The sequence below is a fragment of the Symphalangus syndactylus genome, chromosome 9 (genome assembly GCF_028878055.3).
Source record: "Symphalangus syndactylus isolate Jambi chromosome 9, NHGRI_mSymSyn1-v2.1_pri, whole genome shotgun sequence".
Classification (NCBI taxonomy): domain Eukaryota; kingdom Metazoa; phylum Chordata; class Mammalia; order Primates; family Hylobatidae; genus Symphalangus; species Symphalangus syndactylus.
In genome coordinates this window covers 139,922,937-139,945,279 of record NC_072431.2, presented here as the reverse complement: position 1 = coordinate 139,945,279, position 22,343 = coordinate 139,922,937, and the positions used below count along the sequence as shown (strand labels likewise).

At 41.9% G+C, this 22,343-nt stretch overlaps 1 protein-coding gene across 2 annotated transcripts in view; it reads right to left on the bottom strand.

The window, feature by feature from the left end:
• The window catches only part of PGM5 (phosphoglucomutase 5), a 179,589-nt gene that overhangs the window by 13,624 nt on the left and 143,622 nt on the right, over window positions 1-22,343 (bottom strand). For both annotated transcript variants that reach the window (XM_055294400.2, XM_063609925.1), the window contains exon 10: window positions 21,016-21,150. In XM_055294400.2, coding sequence (XP_055150375.1) covers window positions 21,016-21,150 — 135 coding nt within the window. The remainder of the gene's footprint in view (window positions 1-21,015; window positions 21,151-22,343) is intronic.

Below are 22,343 nucleotides of genomic sequence, written 5' to 3'. Positions count from 1 at the left end.
ATGCTTTTAACCTTAAAGTCTATTTTATCTGAAATAATAGAGCTAGTTTTTAGGTTATCATTTGTATATCTTTTTCCACCTTTTAACTTTCAAACTTTCTGTATTTTTATGTATAAAAGATGTATCTTTTATAACGAGCTTATAGTTGTCTTTTTTTTTTTTTTTTTTTTTTTTTCGAGACAGGGTCTCACTCTGTCACTCAAGCTGGAGCGCAGTGGTATGATCATGGGTGACTGCATTGTCAATTTCCCAGGCTTGAGCAATCCTCTCACCTCAGCCTCCCAATTAGCTAGGACTACAAGTGCACACCATCACACCTGGCTAATTTTATTTATTTGTTTATTTATCTATCTATTTATTTATTTATTTTTTGTAAAGACAAGGTCTCCTTATGTTGCCCAGGCTGGTCTCAAACTCCTGGGCTTAAGCAATCCTACCACCTTGGCCTCTGAGAGTGCTGGGATTACAGGTATGAACCACCGTTACATTGTCTTTTTCCTACGGCAGTTAGTTCACTTATATTTAAAGTAATAACCAATAAATTCAAGTTTAAATCCACCACCTTATGTGCATTTTACTTGACCTACCTGTTTTTCTTTCTTGATTTTTTAAAGTTCCTATGTTTTCCTCCCTTAAGAAGTTATGTAATTTTCTTCTATTTTTTTAATCGGTACCTAGAATCTACAACATGAATCCTTGACGTAACAAAGTCTAATATTTATCTATGCCTTAATTTTCTTCCAATATATTCAAGGATCTTACCTAAACTACAATTATGCTCATGGTGTTTAGTTATTGTGGTTGTATAATTTAATTCTCCATCATATTAATTAATATACATATTTCAGCACATTATTATTAATGTTTTATACAGCCAATGTTCATTTATACCAACTCCCATTTTTAACATTTCTTTTATTCCTTGCTGCATTTTATTCCAAATATCCGTCTGGGATAATTTTCCTTCTTCCTGAAGAATATCCTTGAGAATTTCTTTTTGTGTAGATATTCTCTCAGCTTTTGTTTATCTGAAGATGTCTTTATTTTGCTTTCATTTTAGAAGGGAAGTTTCACTAGATTAAGAATTCTAAGCTGTCAGTCTCCTTATTTTTAGTGTTGATATAGAAAAATTAGTTGCCAATCAAACTATTCTTTGCCTTTGATTTTCTGCAATTTTAGCCTGATGCGTCTAGATGTGAATTTATTTTTATATATCCTGCTTGGCTTTCTAGAACCAGTGGGCTGACCTCCTTCACTGGTTCTGGGAAATCTTCACCTATCATTTTTTCCAGTGTTGCCTAGACCCGAGTCTCTCTCTCCTCTTTGACACTCCAACTAAATTATGTTAGCACTCCTCACTGTATCCTTTGTGTCTCTTACCCTCTATTCTGTATTTTTCTGAATATGATCTTTCATCTTCTAAAGGCAGCAATCTTATATTCTTTGTTCTGCAAATCATAAGGACTAAACTGAAAAATCAGATGCATAGTTTCTTCTGAAATATTTTAAGTTCACTGATATTCTTCAGCTGCTGTTAAATCCATTTATGTTCTTAATTTTGGTTATCTTTCTCAGCTCTTTAATTTCAACATCTTGATATATTTTTAAAGTTTTCAGTTATTTGCTGATGTTTTTACAGTCAGTGCTTTATTTCCATGAACATAGTGAAAATAACTATTTTACAGTGTGTATTGAATAAATTCCAGTATCTATAGGTCTTTTTCTGTGGTATATTGTTTCTGTTGATTCTGATACATGTTGCTTTGTGTATCCAAGTGCTTTATAATCTTTTATTGTTTGGTGCCCATTTTGTTTGAAAAATTGCCTATAGAAATAACTGGAGACCTAGAATATTGTTAGTTTCCTTCCTTTCCTTTCATGAGACTCCTGAGGGAGCCAGAAGGTCAGAGCCATGGATTTATAATCCTCTGGAGTACAGTCTGTATACCACCTTTGGAATGGTCTTCTTCAAGTTTACACCCTAGAGCAGGGGTTGTTAGGCCAGGATCTCTGCCTTCGATGTGTACTTAACTCACCACGTTTCTTCTGGCCACACGAAAATGCCACACAGCTCTGCCTCTTGCAGACTGTAATAGACCAGATCCTCCTCCACCTGGACCTGATACCTGTCACCTTTACCCTGGGCCAGTCATCAAAAGCACCTCTTCTTTCGTACCTCTCCTAGATAGACAAATTCCCCAGGACAGAAAGAGCTTTGGCTCATCTCCCTGAGTGCCAACCCTTTTCCTGTTCTTGTTACTGTTTTATTAGGTCATTGGTCAACCATGCTTTTAATAAGATGCTTTAATATATTTCTTTTTTTTTTTTTTTTTTTGAGACGGAGTCTGGCTCTGTCGCCCAGGCTGGAGTGCGGTGGCGCGATCTCGGCTCACTGCAAGCTCCGCCTCCCGGGTTCACGCCATTCTCCTGCCTCAGCCTCTCCGAGTAGCTGGGACTACAGGCGCCCGCCACCACGCTCGGCTAATGTTTTGTATTTTTAGTAGAGACGGGGTTTCACCGTGGTCTCGATCTCCTGACCTCGTGATCCGCCCGCCTTGGCCTCCCAAAGTGCTGGGATTACAAGCATGAGCCACCGCGCCCGGCACTTCAATATATTTCTTTCAGCTCTTTTCAGAGGGAAGGTTAGTTTGAATCACCTAGTCCACCACTACTAACAGTTAGAAGTCCTTCATATGGGATTTGTGTTGTTTTGTAATCATTTTCCTGCCAATATTTAAAAATCAAATTTCATTTGAAAGTCCAGATATCTTGCTTCTTTTAAAATCAGAAAACCTGGCAACCTTGAGTTCACATACTAACAATGCAATAATTAAAGACAGCTGAGCATCACCAGAGTGCCCACCACGCTCTATTGTCTTAAACTGGCCCCCATCTAGGACTTACTGCCTGTGTTGGTGGGTGACTGAATTTGCTACCACTGAACAAGCAATAGTGGACTAGAGGCAGTGAAATAATTTTAATATTAATAAGTATACATTTTACCTGGATAGTTACATATCCAGGAATCTGGGGCATTCTAATTTAAATTTTCTTTTTCTGAAATAGAGATTTTTCTATTATGAGGGCATTGAAGACTACTGCGGAGGGCTGGCAGATTTGCATAAGGAGCCCAGCAACCATTTGGGGAGTAAAGGTACTGCAGTCCTCCCCGTCCCCTATTATGCCTATGCCCTGAGATGCAAACTCTCAGCATGGACTCAACTGCTCATGACTACAACACAGAACTAGGCTAGGCGCAGTGGCTCAGGCCTGTAATCCCAGCACTTCGGTAGGCCGAGGCGGGCGGATCACCTGAAGTCGGGAATTTGAGGCCAGTCTGACCAATATGGAGAAACCCCGTCTCTATTAAAAAAAAAAAATACAAAAAATTAGCTGGGCGTGGTAGTGCATGCCTGTAGTCCCAGGTTCTCAGGAAGCTGAGGCAGGAGAATCGTTTGAACCCGGGAGGCGGAGGATGCAGTGAGCCGAGACCCCGCCATTGCACTCCAGCCTGGGCAACAAGAGCGAAACTCCGTCTCAAAAAACAAAACAAAACAAAACAAAACAAAACAAAAAAACAGAACTATATAAACACGAAATCCAGGAACTGTCTCCACTCAACCCAGCCCTCCTTGGAGCACACCAGAGCTGGCAGAGCAGCTGTGCGGGGGACGTCACAAAGCAAAGAGGCTGAGACCCCAGGCCCAGTTTGGCAAGGAGAACTCCTGGCTGAGTGGAGCCCTGAGAGTGTGTACTCTTTCCCCTCCCATGCTGAGGGACTGCCAAGGCCCAGGCAGGGACCTTCAGTGGCCAGATGGTGGAGGCCCACCCTACTACCTCCTCTCAGGCCCACCCATGGGGAGGTTCACCCCAGGTGGTGATGCTGCTTCTCTGGGAGAAGAGTTCACAGTCTCTCTGTACTTCCCATAACTTCCACCCCACAGCCTACTTGAGGTAACCAGTTACAAGCAGCACAGTGGCATTCTCCAGCTTCCAGAGGGTACAGCCTTCTAAGAAAGGGCTAGCCCTTGGGAAAGGATTTGAGGACATAAAAGGGAATAGGAGGACTGAAAGAGAGACCATGCTTCCTACTAGTCTGGAATTGTGGGGCTTGAGGACTGCCTCTAGAACATTCTTAGAGGACGGATTGAGGTGTGATAACTATGCCAGATTGAAGATGGGAATGCTGGTCTGTTCCAGTTTACTTTTCATAGGTGTGTGAGCACCCCCATATTTTTTGATGGCACATAATAAGGACCTTAGTTAAGGTCTTGGGCTCTGAGGCCCAAATCCAGGTTCAAATACTAGCGACACTATTTAGAAATGGTAGATTGTTCAAATTCTCAGGGCCAGAGTTTTCTTATTTGTAAAACATGGATGGATAGCATGACTACCTGTAGCACTGGATTGTGGTGAGAATGAGATATAACACACACAAAACGCATAGCATTCTGCCTAGCCCCCATGCAGGGCAAGCACTTGATATGTGCTGATGAACACTATTATTATTATTATTACCATTAATCATCATCGTTGAAGCCAGAAGCCTGATTTGCTATTAATAGAAAAGTAGGCTACAGGTGAGTGCACCAGCATACCAGTCCCAATAGGCTGACCTTTGGTAGATAGTCAACAACCCTTCTAGCTTAAGTTTATTTGCCCATAAAATAAAGTTCATGTTATCTTTTTGATAAAAGATAAAATAAAAAGAGATTAAGAATGTTGTGGTGTTCCCAGCTCTTGGAGTGAGAAAGCCACTCAAATCAGAGGCAACATCTCTCTGTGTCAGCAAGAGGGTCAGTGACACACCCAGTGGGGGAAAGCTTGCCTGCATTTTTGTTTGTGTGCACCAGGCCGTATATATCCAGCCAGAGAGAATACAATCAGATTGCAGTTGCGTAAGGCGATGTTGACAACAGAAGGAACAGACATCACAGCTTTTGGAACACGTTCCTTAAGGGTGTATCAGATTCTAAAGAAGTTAGCAAGGACTTCCACATTGAGCAAAGTTGAGTGGCAGAGTTGAGTAGCAGAAGCAAACTAGAAGAGAACTTCTGCCATGAGGGCTACCTGAGTCTTATGGAGGAGGCAGTAGTGGGACAGTCATTAACACCAGGCACTAAAAACATGGAAATGAGCCCTGTAAACGAGGAGAGACTCTTCCCCACAATAGAAAGACTATTAGTGAAATTAATGGATGGTTAATGCACACTTTATGAATGCAATTTTGACAAAGGAACATGTTCTTTTATGGCCTTTGCCTGTAGACTCAGCTGCCATTTCCCCTAACATATTTAAAGTGTTTTAAATAATTGACCTTTTCCCAGTAATTGAAGTGTGCTAGACTGTCTACCCACAATTTTAGCAAGGCTTTGTGCCTTGGCAAAATTAAATTAGAACTTTCTTTACTTCATCCACAGTTATTTTGAATCTCTCAGCTCAACTAGTATAATTGTGTGAAGAAAACTGTCTAACACTGCTGAGTTGATATTGAGAAAGAGTTTCTATGGAGATGCAAATTGAAACTGATTTTCTTGTTTCTTTTTTTGTTAATTGACCTGAGAAGCAGGAACAAGTCTTCAAGGATCTTGGCACATTTGTCTGGGTTATTTTCTGCATGCTTTATGGTTTTCCTAAATGAGGAAGAAATAGAGGCCAGGCACCCCTATAAATGCATCCTATTTAGTTTGGCATTAGAGGGTTTATCTGGTCTGGAGACAATGTCAGTCCTGCTAAGCAGAGGTGGATATAAGGATCCCACATTTCATCCATCACAGGACTTCTTGCCCTTTTTTCTCTCCAGTTTTTTTTTTTTTTGGTTGTTGTTTGTTTGCTTGTTTTTTGAGATGGAGTCTCACTCTGTCACCAAAGCTGGAGTGCAGTGGTGCAATCTTGCTTCACCACAACCTCCACCACCTCCCAGGTTCAAGCGATTCTCCTGCCTGCCTCAGCCTCCTGAGTAGCTGGGATTACAGACACCTGCCACCATGCCCGGCCAATTTTTATATTTTTAGTAGAGAAGGGGTTTCACCATGTTGGCCAGGCTGGTCTTGAACTCCTGACCTCAGGTGATTCACCCGTCTCAGCCTCCCAAAGTGCTGGGATTGGAGGTGTAAGCCAACACAGCCAGCATCAGTTTTCTTTTTTTAGAGACAGGGCCTCTTTAAGTTGCCCATGCTGGTCTTCAACTCCTAAGCACAAGGGATCCTCCCCACCTCAGCCTCCTGAGTAGATGGCACTTTATAGGCTAACGCCACCACGCCCAGCATTAGGACTTCTCAAACTTTAATGTGCACATGAGTCACCTGAGGAGCTTGTTAAAATGCAGAATCTGAGTCAGTAGATCTGGGTTGGGGCCTGAGATTCTGCATTTCTAGGTAGCAACCAGGTGATGTTGATGCTGCTGGTCCAAGAACTACCTTTAGTGCAGCAAAAGTATAAAGCGCTGTTAAAAACAGTGTAAACGTACTTTCTCTTAAACTTTTTATCGAATCTTATCCATTAAAAGGAAAGTGAATTCATAACGACTGCAAATTCTGAACAACATGGGCTGATATGAGTCAGAGCCAGCGGCTTGATTCAACAATATAGAAACACTTACATGATCAAAGACAGTGTAAAATGTATAACTGGGAAATCTTAGTATATCATCAAAGTATCTTAGCTTTTGTTAAACACCACACTGACTGTCCTGACTGTAACTCCCAAGAATACCGTCAAAAGCAAAGAAAGAAAGAAAAAAAACAACAGAATTGCTACTTCCTAGGGAGATGGGGTGAGGTTCCTTGGAGACTAGGTTTGAGGACCACTGTTAATGTGACCGAAACGCACTAGAACCTTGTTATCAGCTCCCGGAAGTCCCATTCACAGGGGCATGCAATGTCACAGCACTCCCTGGCTTGGGGTCACTACCGAATGTCATGTGTTTGCTTCCCTTTCTTTGTAAGAATCCACCAGGGCTCATATTCATACTTTCCTTTTTTCATCCTATTTATCTCTTAACGTTTTTCCCTTTTCTTCTGACATAGTGAGGCTCTTCTGAAAATCATGTGTAAGCAATTGCTTTAAAAAGAAAAACGAAGAACCCTTCTGACAAGAAACGAAATACCTGAAAAAGGAATTTGATTTCATGAATACAAACGTAATCATTTCCCTTTCATGTTTGGTTGTAATCAAAAGCTATGGAGTTCAATCTCAGAAGCCTAATGCTGAAGATTTCCAGAGAGATTGGATATTTTTTTCCCTAAAACTTCACAATTCATCTATGTATACAAATATACACAAATACAAATGTAATTTTCAAATTTACAGTGTGTATGGTTTAGCCAAACTCATGTTGATACATGCTGTACTGAATGTAATCAGAAATTGTAAATAATGTGTCATATTCAGAAACCTATAAAGGCAAGGGTCAACAAATTATAGTCCTTAGGCCAAACCCAGGCCACCACCTGGTTTTGGTGCAGCCATAAAAATGGTTATTATGTTTAATGGTCGGGAAAAAAATAAGATTTTGTGACATGTTAAAATTATCTTAAGTCAATTACAGTGCCTATAGTTTTACTGGAATATAGCTTCGCCAATTCATTTATGTATTACCTGTGGCTGCTTTTGTGAAACAGTGGCAGTTGAGAAGTTGTAACACAGACCATACGACTAATGTTACGGGTTGAATTTGTCTTCCATAAGTGCATATGTTTAGGTCCTAATTGCAAGTACCTCAGAATGTGACATTATTTTAAGACAGGGCCTTTACAGAGGTACTTATGTTAAAATGAGATCAGTAGGGTGAGCTCTAATCCAATATGACTGGTGTCCTTATTAAAAGGGGAAATTTGGACCCAGAGACACACAAGAAGGAAGATGATATGAAGAGATACAGGGAAAAGACAGCCATCCACAAGCCAAAAAAAGAGGCATGGAACAGATCAACAGATCCTTCCCTCACAGCCCTCAGAGGGAACCAGCTCTGTCAACACACTCATCTCAGTCTTCTAACCTTCAGAACAAGAAACAAGTTCTTGTTTTGTAAGCCACCCAGTTCGTGGTACTTTGTTATATCAGCCCTAGCAAACTAATACAGCTAGCAAAGCCAAGGGACCAGCTTTTCTGTTTAACCCCAGAGAGCACATGCCTCCTGGCTAGTCAAAGAAACTTCAGGCATCCTTTCTTCAATGAACCTGCCTTTCATCACACACCCACTCCAGTGTTCAAACCCTTTCTGGTAAAAGAGCTTGGAACAATGTCAGGTATAAACCAAAAATACAATTCTAAGCCCCAAACTGACTGAATGGACATCTCCTCCCTGCCCCCAATCATTGGCCAAAAGGATCCTGAAAACTAGTTGAGGCCGTGACAGAAAAAGGGGGTAGCATATGCTTCAGTATATCCTCCTCTCTGGAGCTTAGGTGTTCACATTTACAGATTCTAGGACTGACAGAACAGACTCTTTGTGGCAATAAGATACCAAATTCTAACTTGACCCTGATAAAGCATCAGATGACAGATAACAGGCACTGAAGGAAATCAAAGCATTTTACCCCAAAGAATATTTCTTTGACGTAGTTTTTTTTTTTTTTTTATGCTTTAGGGTTTTAGGGTACATGTGCACAATGTGCAGGTTTGTTACATATGTATCTATGTGCCATATTGATTTCCTGCACCCATCAACTCGTCTTTGACGTAATTTGGAATGGCTCTACAAAGCCATCTTTTGTGGGGGAAATCAGCCTTCTGTAGAGAATCCCCTTCCCTTGCTAGATCTTTTCTGGAGAGTCTGACACCTTTTGAGGTCTAATAAGAAACATTTACCGTCTATTCTCTCTGAAGCCTGCTACTTAGAGGCTTCATCCACATAACAAGAACTTCAGCTTCCACAACTTTCTTTATCTTAACTTAAGCATTTGTTTATACTGACTTTACCTCTTCAGACAAAGCTTAACTTTTTCAACCAATTGCCAGTCAGAAAATCTTTGAATCCACCTATGACCTGGAAGCCTCCCCTTCTTTTACATGTCCTGCTTTTCTGGGCCAAGCCAATGTATACTTTACATGTGTTGCTTGTGTCTTTGCCTGTAACTTCTATCTGCCTAAAATGTATAAAACCAAGTGTAACCCAACCACCTTGGGCACATGTTCTCAGGACCTCCTGAGGCTGTGTCACAGGCCATGACCTTTAACCCTGGCAAAATAAACCTCTAAAATGATTGAGACTCATCTTGGTCATTTTCTTTGATTTACACAGGCATTGTGCAAAACTCTTTACATATATGAATTATCTGATTTAATCATTACAACAGTATAAAATAAGAGGTATATCTATCTCAATTTGACTGATAGAGAAATTAAGTTGCCCAAGATCACAAAACTGGAAAATGGCAGAACTAGGACTCAAAACAAAAATAACTGATTTCAGCCAGGCGCGGTGGCTCACGCCTGCAATCCCAGCACTTTGGGAGGCTGAGGTGGGCGGATCACAGGAGATTGAGACCATCCTGACTAACAGGGTGAAACCCCGTCTCTACTAAAAATACAAAAATTTAGCTGGGCGTGGTGGCGGGCGCCTATAGTCCCAGCTACTTGGGAGGCTGAGGCAGGAGAACGGCGTGAACCCAGGAGGCAGAGCTTGCAGTGAGCCCACATTGCGCCACTGCACTCCAGCCTGGGCGACAGAGCGAGACTCTGTCTCAAAAAAAAAAAAAAAAAAAAAAAAGCTGATTTCAAAGCCCAACCTTTGTATCAGAGGCCATCCAGCCTTGATGGTACGTGAAAAAAAAACAAAATCTTGTTGGGGTGCTCCCTAACAATTTTACCCACCTGAGAAAGTGACAGTGGTTTTATCTTTTCCTCTGGCTGTTAAGCTGGTGTTTTTATTCTAATGCTTTGACATCTTGGGGCCCGGCTCACTCTGGAAGGTTTTGTTCTTCCCAGAGTTAGCTAATTCTTAGAGACAGCAAATAACACACCCTGGAGCTTGCCTTTCAGATGCAAACCAAACACTCCCTTTCTCAGCCCCTCACAGGGCTCTCAAACTTGGGCACCATTTTCTCCGCCCTAATCACCCCAAGGCTAGGTACCAGGCAATTAGGGACAGTATCTATGCTCCAGAGCCTGCTGAAATTATTCAAACAAGCTAATCCTCATCCTGCTCATCATGCTTTACCTTGCCTTTCCCACAGAATCCCCAAAAAGGCTTCACCCACATTTTCCCTTTGCTCATTCTGCCTCCTGTCCGACCCTGGTGCTTCCCTGTGTGGCCCTGTGTGGCGTGTTGTGCCCCCTCCTCTTGGGAACTGTGAGTAACAAACTATCTCTTCAACGGCAGTCATCTCATCATCTGTTGGCCTCCTCATACCTGAATAATAATGAAGTCTACATTTTAAGCCACTCTCTCAGCCTCATCTACCTTCCATCCCATATCATGACGGTATAGTACACAGGCCCAACCTGCCAAAGTATGCCTCAAGTGATGATTTGTACCAACAAAAATGCTCAAAAATAAAACCAAAAACACAAACATGACAACACCAGAATTGTATAAACCTTTAAAAGCTTTCCCTCCTGCCCAAGGCCTAAGCATTCTGGCATTGAGATGCTCCTCCCTGGAGTTTGTCAGGCCTGCCAGCATTCCTGGGAGTCAAAAACAAGGGATGGGAAACTCCCTCATCTGCATCTTGAACAGGAGTTCTCATTCTGGGATTAGGGCATCAAACTTAAAATCAGCCAACAGTAGACAGGAGAGCAAAAACAGCCACATTCTCCCCTTGACAGCTCAGACCCTGTATTCCCCATGTGAATGAAGCATGACCGTGTTAGGACGCCCAGGCAAAGCTGCCTCCAGATGCTGGCTGATTGCACACGCTAGTCCACAGCTTCCTTCTGAAGGCCACAGCCAACCTCCAGGTTCACTGTCAGTCCCCATTTGCTAAGATACACTCTTATTTATTATACAAGCAAAGCAAATTATTTACTGTACCCCAAGGAAGGACACCACTTCAAAGAAAACCTGAATCACCACCAGTTCATGAGACCTGGGTAGCTTTCTCCTGAAAGGCATGGAAATGTGGTTGTGTTGTGCATCTGGGCTGGAACAAAAAGGCTGCTGGGAAAGGCAGATTGTGCTGGACACAGCCTGTCAAACCCATTCATCTGGCAAGAGAAGTGATGACCAGTGACCTCTGGATTTGTGTGACCACTGCAAATTCATTCACGCTCCTTTTTCAGGCTGAGTAAACAAGATCCTGCAAGACTCGGTGATTTGAGGATATAAACATCACTGGGTTAACCAATAGCTGGTTAAGCATGTGCTTTAGACATGGTAAAATTGGCACCAAAACAAAAGATACGTTGGTAAGAAGTTGATATTTAATATTTTAGAAATTAGATTAGCATTATAAAGAAAAAAATCAAAACGTTTCTAGGTTTCCTTGTATTTATTTTTAAAGCTAATTTTGTTTTTTATCTTAAATGACATATAAGAAAGTAGAGAGGAGAAATAGAATTTTTTTTAGGGTCCAGGCTTTCTAAACTGTAATCCAAACTTGACCCAAAGCCAGGATCGAGACATGCCTTTTGGCTCTTCAGTGTTCTGTTCTTAAGACCACTGGTTCTTGGGATAAGCTGGCAATGCCAGTATTCTGGCAAGATTTGGAATTAAGGGCCTCTTTTGTATATATTGCCATGAAGAGAGATTTGAGATGAGCTCTGTCTGTGGGATTAACATGAGTGGTTCACGGTGGCAGTCCACAGTTTCCCACAAGTCCTACACCGTGTGTAGGGTGCATACACAGGGCTTCGCATGCTCAGTACCTTGAAAGGAGATGTGATCACAATGTTTGGCCAAGAAAAAGGCTTATGGTCATCAAAACTGTAAAAAGCCCTGGTCTATGATAGACACTAGGCCCTGAGGGAATCTCCCAGATTCCCAACCAAGGGAGGGAGTTTTTCACATGCCATCAGATGACCAACCCTCCTAGGAGTGTTCTCAGCTCCAGGGAAACAATATGTAGTAACGGCAGAGTATGAGTGCAGATTTCAACATCTAAGGGAGAAAAAAAGGACTGTTTGCCCCGGTGTTTTGTCTGCCTTTCCAGAAAGTACTCATTGAGGCAGAAACAGAAAAAAACCTATACATCTTTGCGTCTTTCCAAGTTTAATTCCGCTCCAAGAGCCAGTTATGAAAACACAGCCATACTAAATTCCTTTCTACACCACTAGAGGGAAATCTAACCCACCTGACCAGAACTTGTTTCTTCTTTCTTTAAAAAAAAAAAAAATTATAATAACAGAACTAAAATTTTAAGGCTGACACATACTTTGAGACATTATCCTGCTCAATACTTTCTACTCTTGCCCCTGTTTTAAAATTATTTGAATATACGTAGGCAAAGAGACTTAGAAAAGCACAAACCAGCCATCCTAATTGGGCAGGAGGCTTGACAGTTGAGAAATTATTCTAACAGTCAACCTGAATCCCTTCCAGTTCAGCTTGAGTTTATTTCCTCAAATTACATATTCATTAGTTATGGAGAACAGCTGGTCATCTTTCCCGCCTCACATTATTCCTTAAATTCCTGAAGACCTCCAAGTCACGCCTCTCCTCTAAGCGGAATGAGCCAGCTCCTTAACTTGGTCATAGAGTTTAGAGCCCAACTCTTCACCAAGTGTTTCTCTTCTAAAATCTCTCTTCAACACTTTGCCCTCCCCCATAGTTCCAAAGCGCAGCAATACCGACCAAATTCTGAGGAGAAAAATAAAATGAGGTATTTCCTCATGTTTTCCCTCATATATATGCTATTAATATATCCTTGCTGAGGTTTTCTTTTTAAATAACAACATGTTTTTATTCACTTTTAAAGCTGAATTTTCTTTTTTTCTTTTTTCTTTTTTTTTTGGAGAAGGAGTCTCGCTCTGTTGCCCAGGCTGGAGTGCAGTGACGTGGTCTCGGCTCACTGCAACCTCCACCTCCTGGGTTCATGCCATTCTCCTGCCTCAGCCTCCCTTAGTAGCTGGAACTACAGGCGCCCGCCACCACGCCCAGCTAATTTTTTGTATTTTTACTAGAGACGGAGTTTCACCATGTTAGCCAGGATGGTCTCGATCTCATGACCTTGTGATCCGCCTGCCTCGGCCTCCCAAAGTGCTGGGATTACAGGCGTGAGCCACTGTCCCTGGCCCTTTGTTTTCATTTTTAACTACATATGGGAAAGTAAGGAGAGGAAATATAATTTTTTTCAGGGTTTGGAGGGCTATAAACTGTAATCCAAACTTGACCCCAAACCAGGACCGAGGCACAACTTTTAGCTCTTTGAATCATATATACCTAGTATGATCCCAAAATCATGCTCTCATACACACATGCATGTACACACATATACGTATACAAAAATCTTTATCTTGTCATGAAGGTGAATGGCAAAGTGAATGTGGATTTGCATCACTTCTGAACTTCATTCTGTTTCTCTTTCACATCATATGTATTATATCCATTTCTACTTTATTCTCCAAGTTTTTGACTACTCACTCTAGATCCTTTATGAACTAGAGAAGATATCCAATACGTATTTAGAACATTATTATTTTCATGTTTCTAAATCCTATTCATTGCTAATTCAAAATTAGTACAGAAAACTGGTTGTTCTTAAGACGCTATTCACTTCTGTAACTGTTGTTAAAGGAAAAACCTTAAATTAAGAGTTTAACTGAGCAAAGGACGATTCTTGAATCAGGCAGCCTTCAGAACCAGATAGGTTCAGAGCGACTCGGAGCTGCCACGAGGTCAGATAACATTTATGAACAGAAAAAGAAAAGTGAAGTACAGAAAGCAGAAGTGAGGTCCAGAAACAGCTGGATTGGTTACAGCTCAGTTTTTGCCTTATTTGAACACATTTTGAAAAAGTGGCTGCCTGTAATTGGCTGAAACTCAGCCACTGTGATTTGCTGGGACTCAGCTACTTGTCACAAGAGTAGGTTACAGTCTGTTTACACATCCAGTTAGGTCATAGTTCACTATGTATGGAAAAACCTTTAGGCCAAACTTAAATTACGTAAGGAGGCAGCTTTAGGCTAAACTTCTTTTAACACTGTGGAATAACAAATACATTTGGTGTTTGTCCTCAGTTTCTGGCACAGAACTCCCAAAACCTTTGGAACTTCCTGAATGATAGCATTCTTTGTTATTATTTCAGCCACAGCAGACTTTATGCTACTAAGTGACTCTTGGTGGGCCCTAACATAGTTTCAGGTGGAGGGCTGGCTGCCGGAGGAACCAAACAGATGGTCAGAGGGTTGGAACGTTCAGCCCCACCCCGTGACCTATAGGGAGGGGAGCAGGGCTGGAGACCAAATCCAACCACCAAGGGTCAGTGATTTAATCCACCATAATTACCTAGTGAAAACTCCATAAGAACCCTTCAACAACAGGGTTTGAAGAGCTTGCAGGCTGGTGAACACATCAAGGTGCTGGAGGCTGTCTTACCCAGAGAGGGCATGGAAGCGCCACACTCCTTCTCCACACCTGACCCTATGCATTTCTTCCATTTGGCTGGTCCTGGGTTCTAGCCTTTATAATAAACCGGTAATGCTAAGCGAAGCACTTTCCTGAGGTCAGTGAGTCATTGTAGTGAATTATTAAATCTGAAAGGGGGTTGTAGAAAACCCTAAATTGGTAGTTGGCAAGGCAAAAATGTGGGTAGCCTGTGCGCCCCATTTGCAGCTGGCATTCCTAGTAGGAGCAATCTTGTGAGACTGAGCCCTTAACTTGTGGGGTCTGGGCTAAATCCAGATAATGTCAGAACTGACTTGAATAGAATTGTTGCACCCAGTTGGTGTCAGAGAATCATAGAATTGATTGATCTGAGGAAAAAACCTCTCAATAACACTGAACTGAGGATCCAGAGGTAGCCTTGGACTCAAGCACAAATAAGAAGAAATTCTCTTCTGGGCCTTCAACGTTAACATGGACAATGTGGATTTTGTTATAAGAAAGACTTAGTTTGAACCTCCAATCCAGAAACTACCCACTCTATGAATCTGAATTGCTCCCTGACTCAGTTTCCTTTCCTGCAAAAGCAGGATAATTCTGCCATGGGGCCATTGGAACGATGAATAAGATAAAGGATGTATTTAGAATGGAGCCTGCATATTGTAGGGACCTTAAAAATGGCATTTATTTTATTCAAAACCTCAGTCATAGGAGGAAACCTGATGATAGCACCAACATTCATCCTGAGTACAGAATATTTCAGCTTCCTGTGTGATATAATAGGGCTGAGAGATTCCAAAGTAATTAATGGTCAATATTGCAATAATTTGGCAAAACTGCGTTGGGCATTTACCATGTACCAGGTGCACTGGGGATACAGGAAACTAATCTGACAGTCTCAGCCTCCTGGTGCTTCCATTCTACTGGGTGGAGACAGACAATAAAATAAAATATATATATAATATTATATATTATATTATTATTATATATAATATGTAATATAATTAATATATTATATATTATATTGTGTATATATATATATATATATATATATATATATATATATATATCTGATGAGGATAAATGCCATGGAGAAAGCAAAGCAGGGTAGGGAAGTAAGAAGTACCTGCATGTGAGGGCTATTTTCTATCAGGTGGCCAGGGACACCTTTACTGAGAAGTACGGAGACAAGCCACGCAGATGTCGGAAGGAAAAGCATTTCAGGCAGCGGGAACAGCCATCGTAAATAACACGAGGCAGAGCGTTCTCGTCATGTTCACCAAACAGCGGTTGGAGTAGAGAAAGAAGCGGGAAAAGAGATAGGAAATGAGGTCAGAGGGAGAAGGGGGCCATTTCCAGTATGTCATTCAAGATCATGGTAAGGGTTTGGGCTCTCCTCTGAATGAGGTGGAGGGGAGGATTTTAGCAGAGCTATGAGGTGGTCTAACATGTTTTAGGAACTGCCATTTACTGAGATGGAGAAGAATGAAAGAAGCAGGATGCTGGAGTTTGTTTTGGAGGAGTGCACAGGAGGCTGGCGAGAATTCAGTGTTGCACACGTCAAGTTGGTGATGTCTATAAGACATTCAGGTGGAATCCAATAAGCAACAGAAACAGAAGTCCAGAAGACAGAGATCGATGTGTGAAAAGGTATTAAAAACAGGTGCTGCTCCTTCTACAGTTTTAAAGAATTCAAGGTCCTGCTGCTAGCACTTCACAGTTCACCCAGCTCTTTCCTATTCAGCGGGTGGCTCCTGGACCAGCAGCACAGTATTGCCTGGGAGCTTGTTAGAAATGCAAAATCTCTGGCCCTCCTCATACCTGAGTCAGAATCCACATTTTAACACATTCCCAAGGTGACTGGCCAGTATTTAGTTTGAGATGCACTTGTCTAATTAATATCATCCGGGAAATTTTTTAAAAAACTACAGGTCCCACCTCAAAACAATTAAAGTAGAATCTCTAGGACTGGGGCTGAAGCATGGGTACTTTCACCAAGCTGCCTGAGTGGTTCTCATGTGCAGCCTGCCTGGGCTGAGAACCTCTGAGCTGACTCTTCTCATTTCTGTATGTTCCCTCTTTCCTTCCAGGTTTCATTGCTAGTTTTCTTAGAAAGCCATCTCCAAAGAGATACGTGGTTCTAAGAGAGGATGCAGGCTGGTAGCTAGGGTAATCATGTCTCCTGGCTTATTGGGGACAATGTAAACATAATTACAGTTATTACCTTTCGCTCACAGAAGTACAGATCCTCAACTTTTGCTGGTTCGACTTAATGATTTTTCAACCTTATGATGGTGTGAAAGCGATACACATTCAGTAGAAACCATACTGTGAGTCCCCATACACCGACTTTTTCACTTTCAGTACAGTATTCAATCCATGTCATGAGATATTCAACACTTTATTATAAAATGGGGTTTGTGTTAGATGATCTCCCCCAGCCATAGGTTAATGTAAGTATTCTGAGTTTGTTCAAGGTGGGCTAAGCTAAGCTATGATGTTCCGCAGGCTAGGTGTATTCAATGCATTTTCAACTTATGATGGGTTTACTGGGGTGTAACCCTGTGGTAAACCTAGGAGCATCTTTATTCTGGTTTAGATGACAAATCCTATGTTCAACAAAATGGCTCTATACTTTGTTTCTGGATTACAAAGTCTTATTAAGAACAAGTAGAACAAAATGACAGATGACCTTTGGTTTGACAGGTGAATAAATATAAGGGACCTGGTGCTTAGGTATTAGTCGTTAAAGGCTTCTAGGTACAGCTTATCAAAAATACATACTTAAAGCTGGATGTGCTAGTTCACACCTGTAATCCCAGCACTTTGGGAGGCCGACGCGGGTGGATCACTTGAGGTCAGGAATTTGAGACCAGCCTGGCCAACACGGTGAAACCCTGTCCTTACTAAAAATACAAAATCAGCTAGGGATGGTGGCAGTCACCTGTAATCCCCGCTATCCGGGGGGCTGAGGCAGGAGAATCCCTTGAATCCAAGAAGTGGAGGTTACAGTGAGCTGAGATCATGCCACTGCACTCCAACCTCGGCCACAGAGTGAGACTCTGTCTCAAAAAAAAACAAAAACAAACAAATACTTAAATTCCTCAATTTTCAGGAAGACTGGGGGAAAATCAGGCCCCTCCTAAGGAATGGGGTGAGATCGGGTGTGACTGTATTTTGCCCTGAAAGTACTAAAGCCAAGGGTTGATTAGCCACGGGCTGATTATCAGTCTGTGATTTTCCCATCCCTTCACAAAACTTCTCCTTCCTTTTCCTTTTGGATCTTCCATTGTTCCTTAACTACTCCACCCACAGGCTGAAAGGGACAAGGGAAGAAGGTCAACGAGAAGCTAATTTAGCAGCCCTGCTAATAAATTGGATGAGAAAGAAAATGGAAACAATTGTACTGTTTCTGGTTACCTGTGATTTTAAACCCTTTTGGCTCATTCCTTTTTCCAAATGATTACCAGCTGGTTTGAGGGCTCATTGAAGGCCTACTGATTGCTGGTAAAATTAAAATAAACTTGTATTTTAAAAAACTAGGTAGTCTTCCAGCAACAGGCCTTTGGAAGCTTTCCTTCCTGATTTACCAAGGACACAGAGTGGGAGCAGGGCAAGCACCTGCCCATCTCATCAGGGCCCTCCCCGGCCCGTCCTCTCCTTACCACCAATTTGTAGGCATATATGGATATAATTTTTTAAAAATATTTGTGATGTAGATAAGAAATTATTTGATATTAACTTAAATAGCATAATCACTGTTCTACAAAAGGATGCAAATGGAAAATCTACATGTGAGAGTATGGTCTAAATGCATATAGATTATATCACAAGTTTTCCTAATTGCATCACTAAGATTGTTATGGGTATGTCTGCAAGGCAATCAGTGTAAATGTTTAAAACATGCTCTGTTCACATGTGTTCAAAATGTCTGGAAAAGAAACTATCCATGGGCAAAGTAAAACAGCCAGATACTTAATAAGCCAGTTGAAGGGAACTCTCTGTTCTCTTGCAAAATAATTGAAGTGTAGATGGCTATTGGGTTAGAGTGGGTAAAACATTAAAAACTACCTGTTGACTTGGAACAAGATTAGCAATGGAATCTCTGCAGATTAGAGAAGGTGGAAGGGGTTCTTTTGGTAGCTGAGAAAGCAACACGAGCAGGTCTTTCCAGTCAGGCCCTGATCAGGAATAACACTAGCAGCTTCAGGAGTACATCTTACTTTGATCTCTGTTCACAGTTAATCAAAGGCTTTTTGGAAGGCAGAAGCAGGTGGTCCTGGAAAGCAACCCTGTAAGGAGCCCCCAAATGCTCCAACTTAAAGGCTTAGGTAGAGTTCAGCAGCAATTAAGACACGTTGGCCTGCTGAGACAATCTTCTTGCTTTCCCCTAGGTGGTTAGATTTCTTTTAAAATCTTACTCTATGTTATATCCTGACTCAAATGTATTATGCAATAGGGCTTAAATTGGTGAGTCAATGATGTATGGTATTTTAACAAGGAGTTCTATTTTAATGTAAAACTTTTAGCTAGATCATGTGCTACATACTCAGGGGCCCATCGAGACAGGTCTAGGAAAACTCTTGCTTCTGAGAAGGGAGGGGAAATCAGCAATTCCAACAGCAACGTCAGTGAAGGGATTCACCAGCCCTTCGAAGGAAGTGGCAAATTATTTCCACCAACAGGATGAGAAATGTGCAGTCATGGGGACCAAAACCAGCATGACTTACGTTTCCTTTACTCACACGACCTTGTAAGAGTAGGCCGATGGAGGCTTTCAGCTTCAAAGGAAGCCTCGGGAAAAGAAAAAAAAAAAAAAAGCACTGCTTTTGTGGACTGCCTCGGGGAGAGACTCGTGTGTGTATAGGATTGTTGTGACACTTGTCTAAGGGCCGAGTCTCAGTCCAGTGTGGAAGGTAAATACAAATAAGCAAATATCACAGCCACTTACCCTGTGCAAATAGGGAAAAGAATGTTGAGGAAAAAATAGCCCGGAGTCAGAGTGAGTCAGTGTTGGTGAGGCCAGGAATATCATTCCTCACTCTGTACGTAGCTCTGGACTTTTAGGTCCCTGCTTTAATCTCCCTCCCCAACATGAGATGTAGAATAGTGTTTTATTCGGAAAGACAGGGTAAGCCTCAAATTCTTGCATGATTTGGTACTATCTTGGGCGAGATGTACTCACTAACCAATTATTTTGGTAGAGTGTGGCCCATCCCCTGCATGGAAAGGCTGTGATCCCGAGAGAAACAGCCAAGGGCTTCATGCTGGCCATGTGCTTTGCCCACTCCTGCTCCTGGTAACCGTGAGAACAGCTCTCAGCCTCCGCTAGCCTCTCCTGTCCCATCTAAGATGATTTTACCCCAGACAGATCTCCTGGCTGTAGGGTCAGGTGTAAGGATCTGTAGCACCCATTATTGCCAAGTTCTTTGAGACTCTCCAAAGAAACAGACCATGAAAAAAAACAACAGCAACAAACAAACAAAAAACAAAACAAAACAAAAAAACCACTAAACTACTGACAAAGAAAGAAAACCCTGCCAGGTATCTTACTCCATCAGGGCAAATTATAGCTAGAAATTCTGAGCACCTCTAAAATGAGTAGCAGTGAGTATTTCTCTGTCTCTCTACTTTTCCACAAAGGAAGTATGGCAGGTAGAACCAATGTTTTCATCTCAAAAAATCATCTCATCAAGGACCTTGCTTCAAAGCCCAGATTGAAGACACCAAGAAGACAGGAGCAGCCAGCTGTATAGCTTGAAGTACCCAACATTAAAGTGGGTCATTTCTGGTATTAATTAATGTTGCCTGGAGCTTTAATGAATGTGGGAGTGGAGAGGCTTATGGTTGTGTTATTTGTGATTTTTCTGGGTTCTTAATTAGCCTTACTGTTGAAAACATGAGGAGACTTTGCCAAACACAGTCTGGCTTAGCCTTGTCAATGTCTTTCCTTAACTTAAAAGGCCACCTATATCCTCTCCTCTCAGAGTGGACAATGTAGCAATCTCAGAGACAAATCTCGTCTGTACTGGCACCTCAAGATCATGGTCCAAATGTCTGGAGATTCAAAATTTACTTCAGCATAGTCAAGGCTCTGAGAGTTTCACCAGTTTGACTCTAGCGCTAAATTTCCTTGTCTACAAAAGGTGCCTTTTCTTTACCCCAATTAACAGACCACTGAACAGTCAAGAAAGGACAGTTGTTTGGGAAATGCTGGTCTAAACGGACCTTGTCTATAAAAGGTACCTTTTCTGTACCCCAATTAACAAACAACTGAACAGTCAAGAGAAGACAGTTGTGTAGGAAATGCTGGTCTAAACGGATTACAAATAGATGTGAGAGAGCAATTTTTCTGTTTCAAACACTGTAATGCATGAATTAAACTTGCTTGGAATTGCACTGAGCTTGTCCTCCAGTTGAAATTATCATGTACCTTTCCAGGAGGTAAAATAGCCCCACTAAAGGCCCACGGAGCTCTCTAAATTTGCCAGGAGCTGTGAGACACACTGCTGGGAGCACAGCTGTTTCTGTACCTGTGGCTCCTGGTCATGGCCTCTGGGGTCCCTCTCGTAGCTCTCTGCGTACAGTCTGAGGGTGGCCCGCACACCACTGGAGGAACTGAGCCGGAAGATGAGCCGTGACGCATCCGTGAAAATGATCCTCAGGCCCTGAGACCGAGAACATCCAGAATGGAGCAGTGAGCAAATGAATACACAAGTAATAATCATTAATACCTGCCATAGAAATCAGCATGTTTTTATACCTCAACACAATCAGAATCAAGACCATTTATATATTGGCTCTGGATACAGGGCATGTGATGAATGTGACGAACCTACTCAGAGTTACCCATTTGTCTCTTTATTCTATTTCCGTTGCTTTGTGGTTAATGTCGGGAAAGAGTTAGGAGCAAAGCTGTGAACAGATACTCGAGTTCTCTTGGGCTGGTGACGTGGGAATCAGAAAGAAGTGGAAGTCACAAGGATGAAATTATATTCAATAAATACTCCTAGGGCCAAAGTTTGTCCCTTGTAAATCTGTGGATGCAATGAAAGTAGGCAATTTGTCTATTACAGTAAGACGGATTGCCCATATTAAGGTTACCCTGACATGAAGTTAGGCTGCAGTTTCCTCTGCTGGCAAGGGAACCCTCCAGTGAAGTGCCCAGGGCTGGAGCCTCAGCTAGGCTCTGGGGGTTGCCAAGTACACTGCCATCCTCTTGGCTCTGTCCTTTCTTCTGTCAATTGAGAAACATGACAAGTCTCAATTATCTTAGGAGATTTATTTGCCAAAGTTAAAGACACACTTGGGAGACAGGCCTATGCCTTTCTCTAAAGATGATTCTGAAGGCTCTGAATTTAAAGCGGAAAGGGCAGGATATTGAGAAGTACACAATTTTCATGTAAGAGGTGGGAAAAATAGTCATTCATGCCTTTGTCTGGCTCAGTGAATCTGCATCGTGTTTTAACATAAGATGACACAGACAAATGACGCAGAGGAAAATTGCAGGGAATCTGCATTTTACATAAGATAACAGACAAGACCGGGCCAGGGGAACAATCAGATACGCATTTGTGTCTGGTGGGCCAGGGGTGACTGCACCTATAAACTATCAATTTATATTGCCATGGTGAAATTTTAATAGAAATACCTTCAAAGTAAAGATCTAGCAGCTCACCGGGAATTCCCTTGTGTGCAAAATATGGGGAAGGCATGTAGCTTTTCATCTTGTAGCCATCTTATTTAGGAACCGAAAGGCGGAGGCAGGTTTGCGTGACCCAGTTCCCAGCCTGAATTTTCCCTGTGGCTTAATGAGTTTGGGGGTCCCAAGGTTGAATTTCCTCTCACACTTCTCACCTGC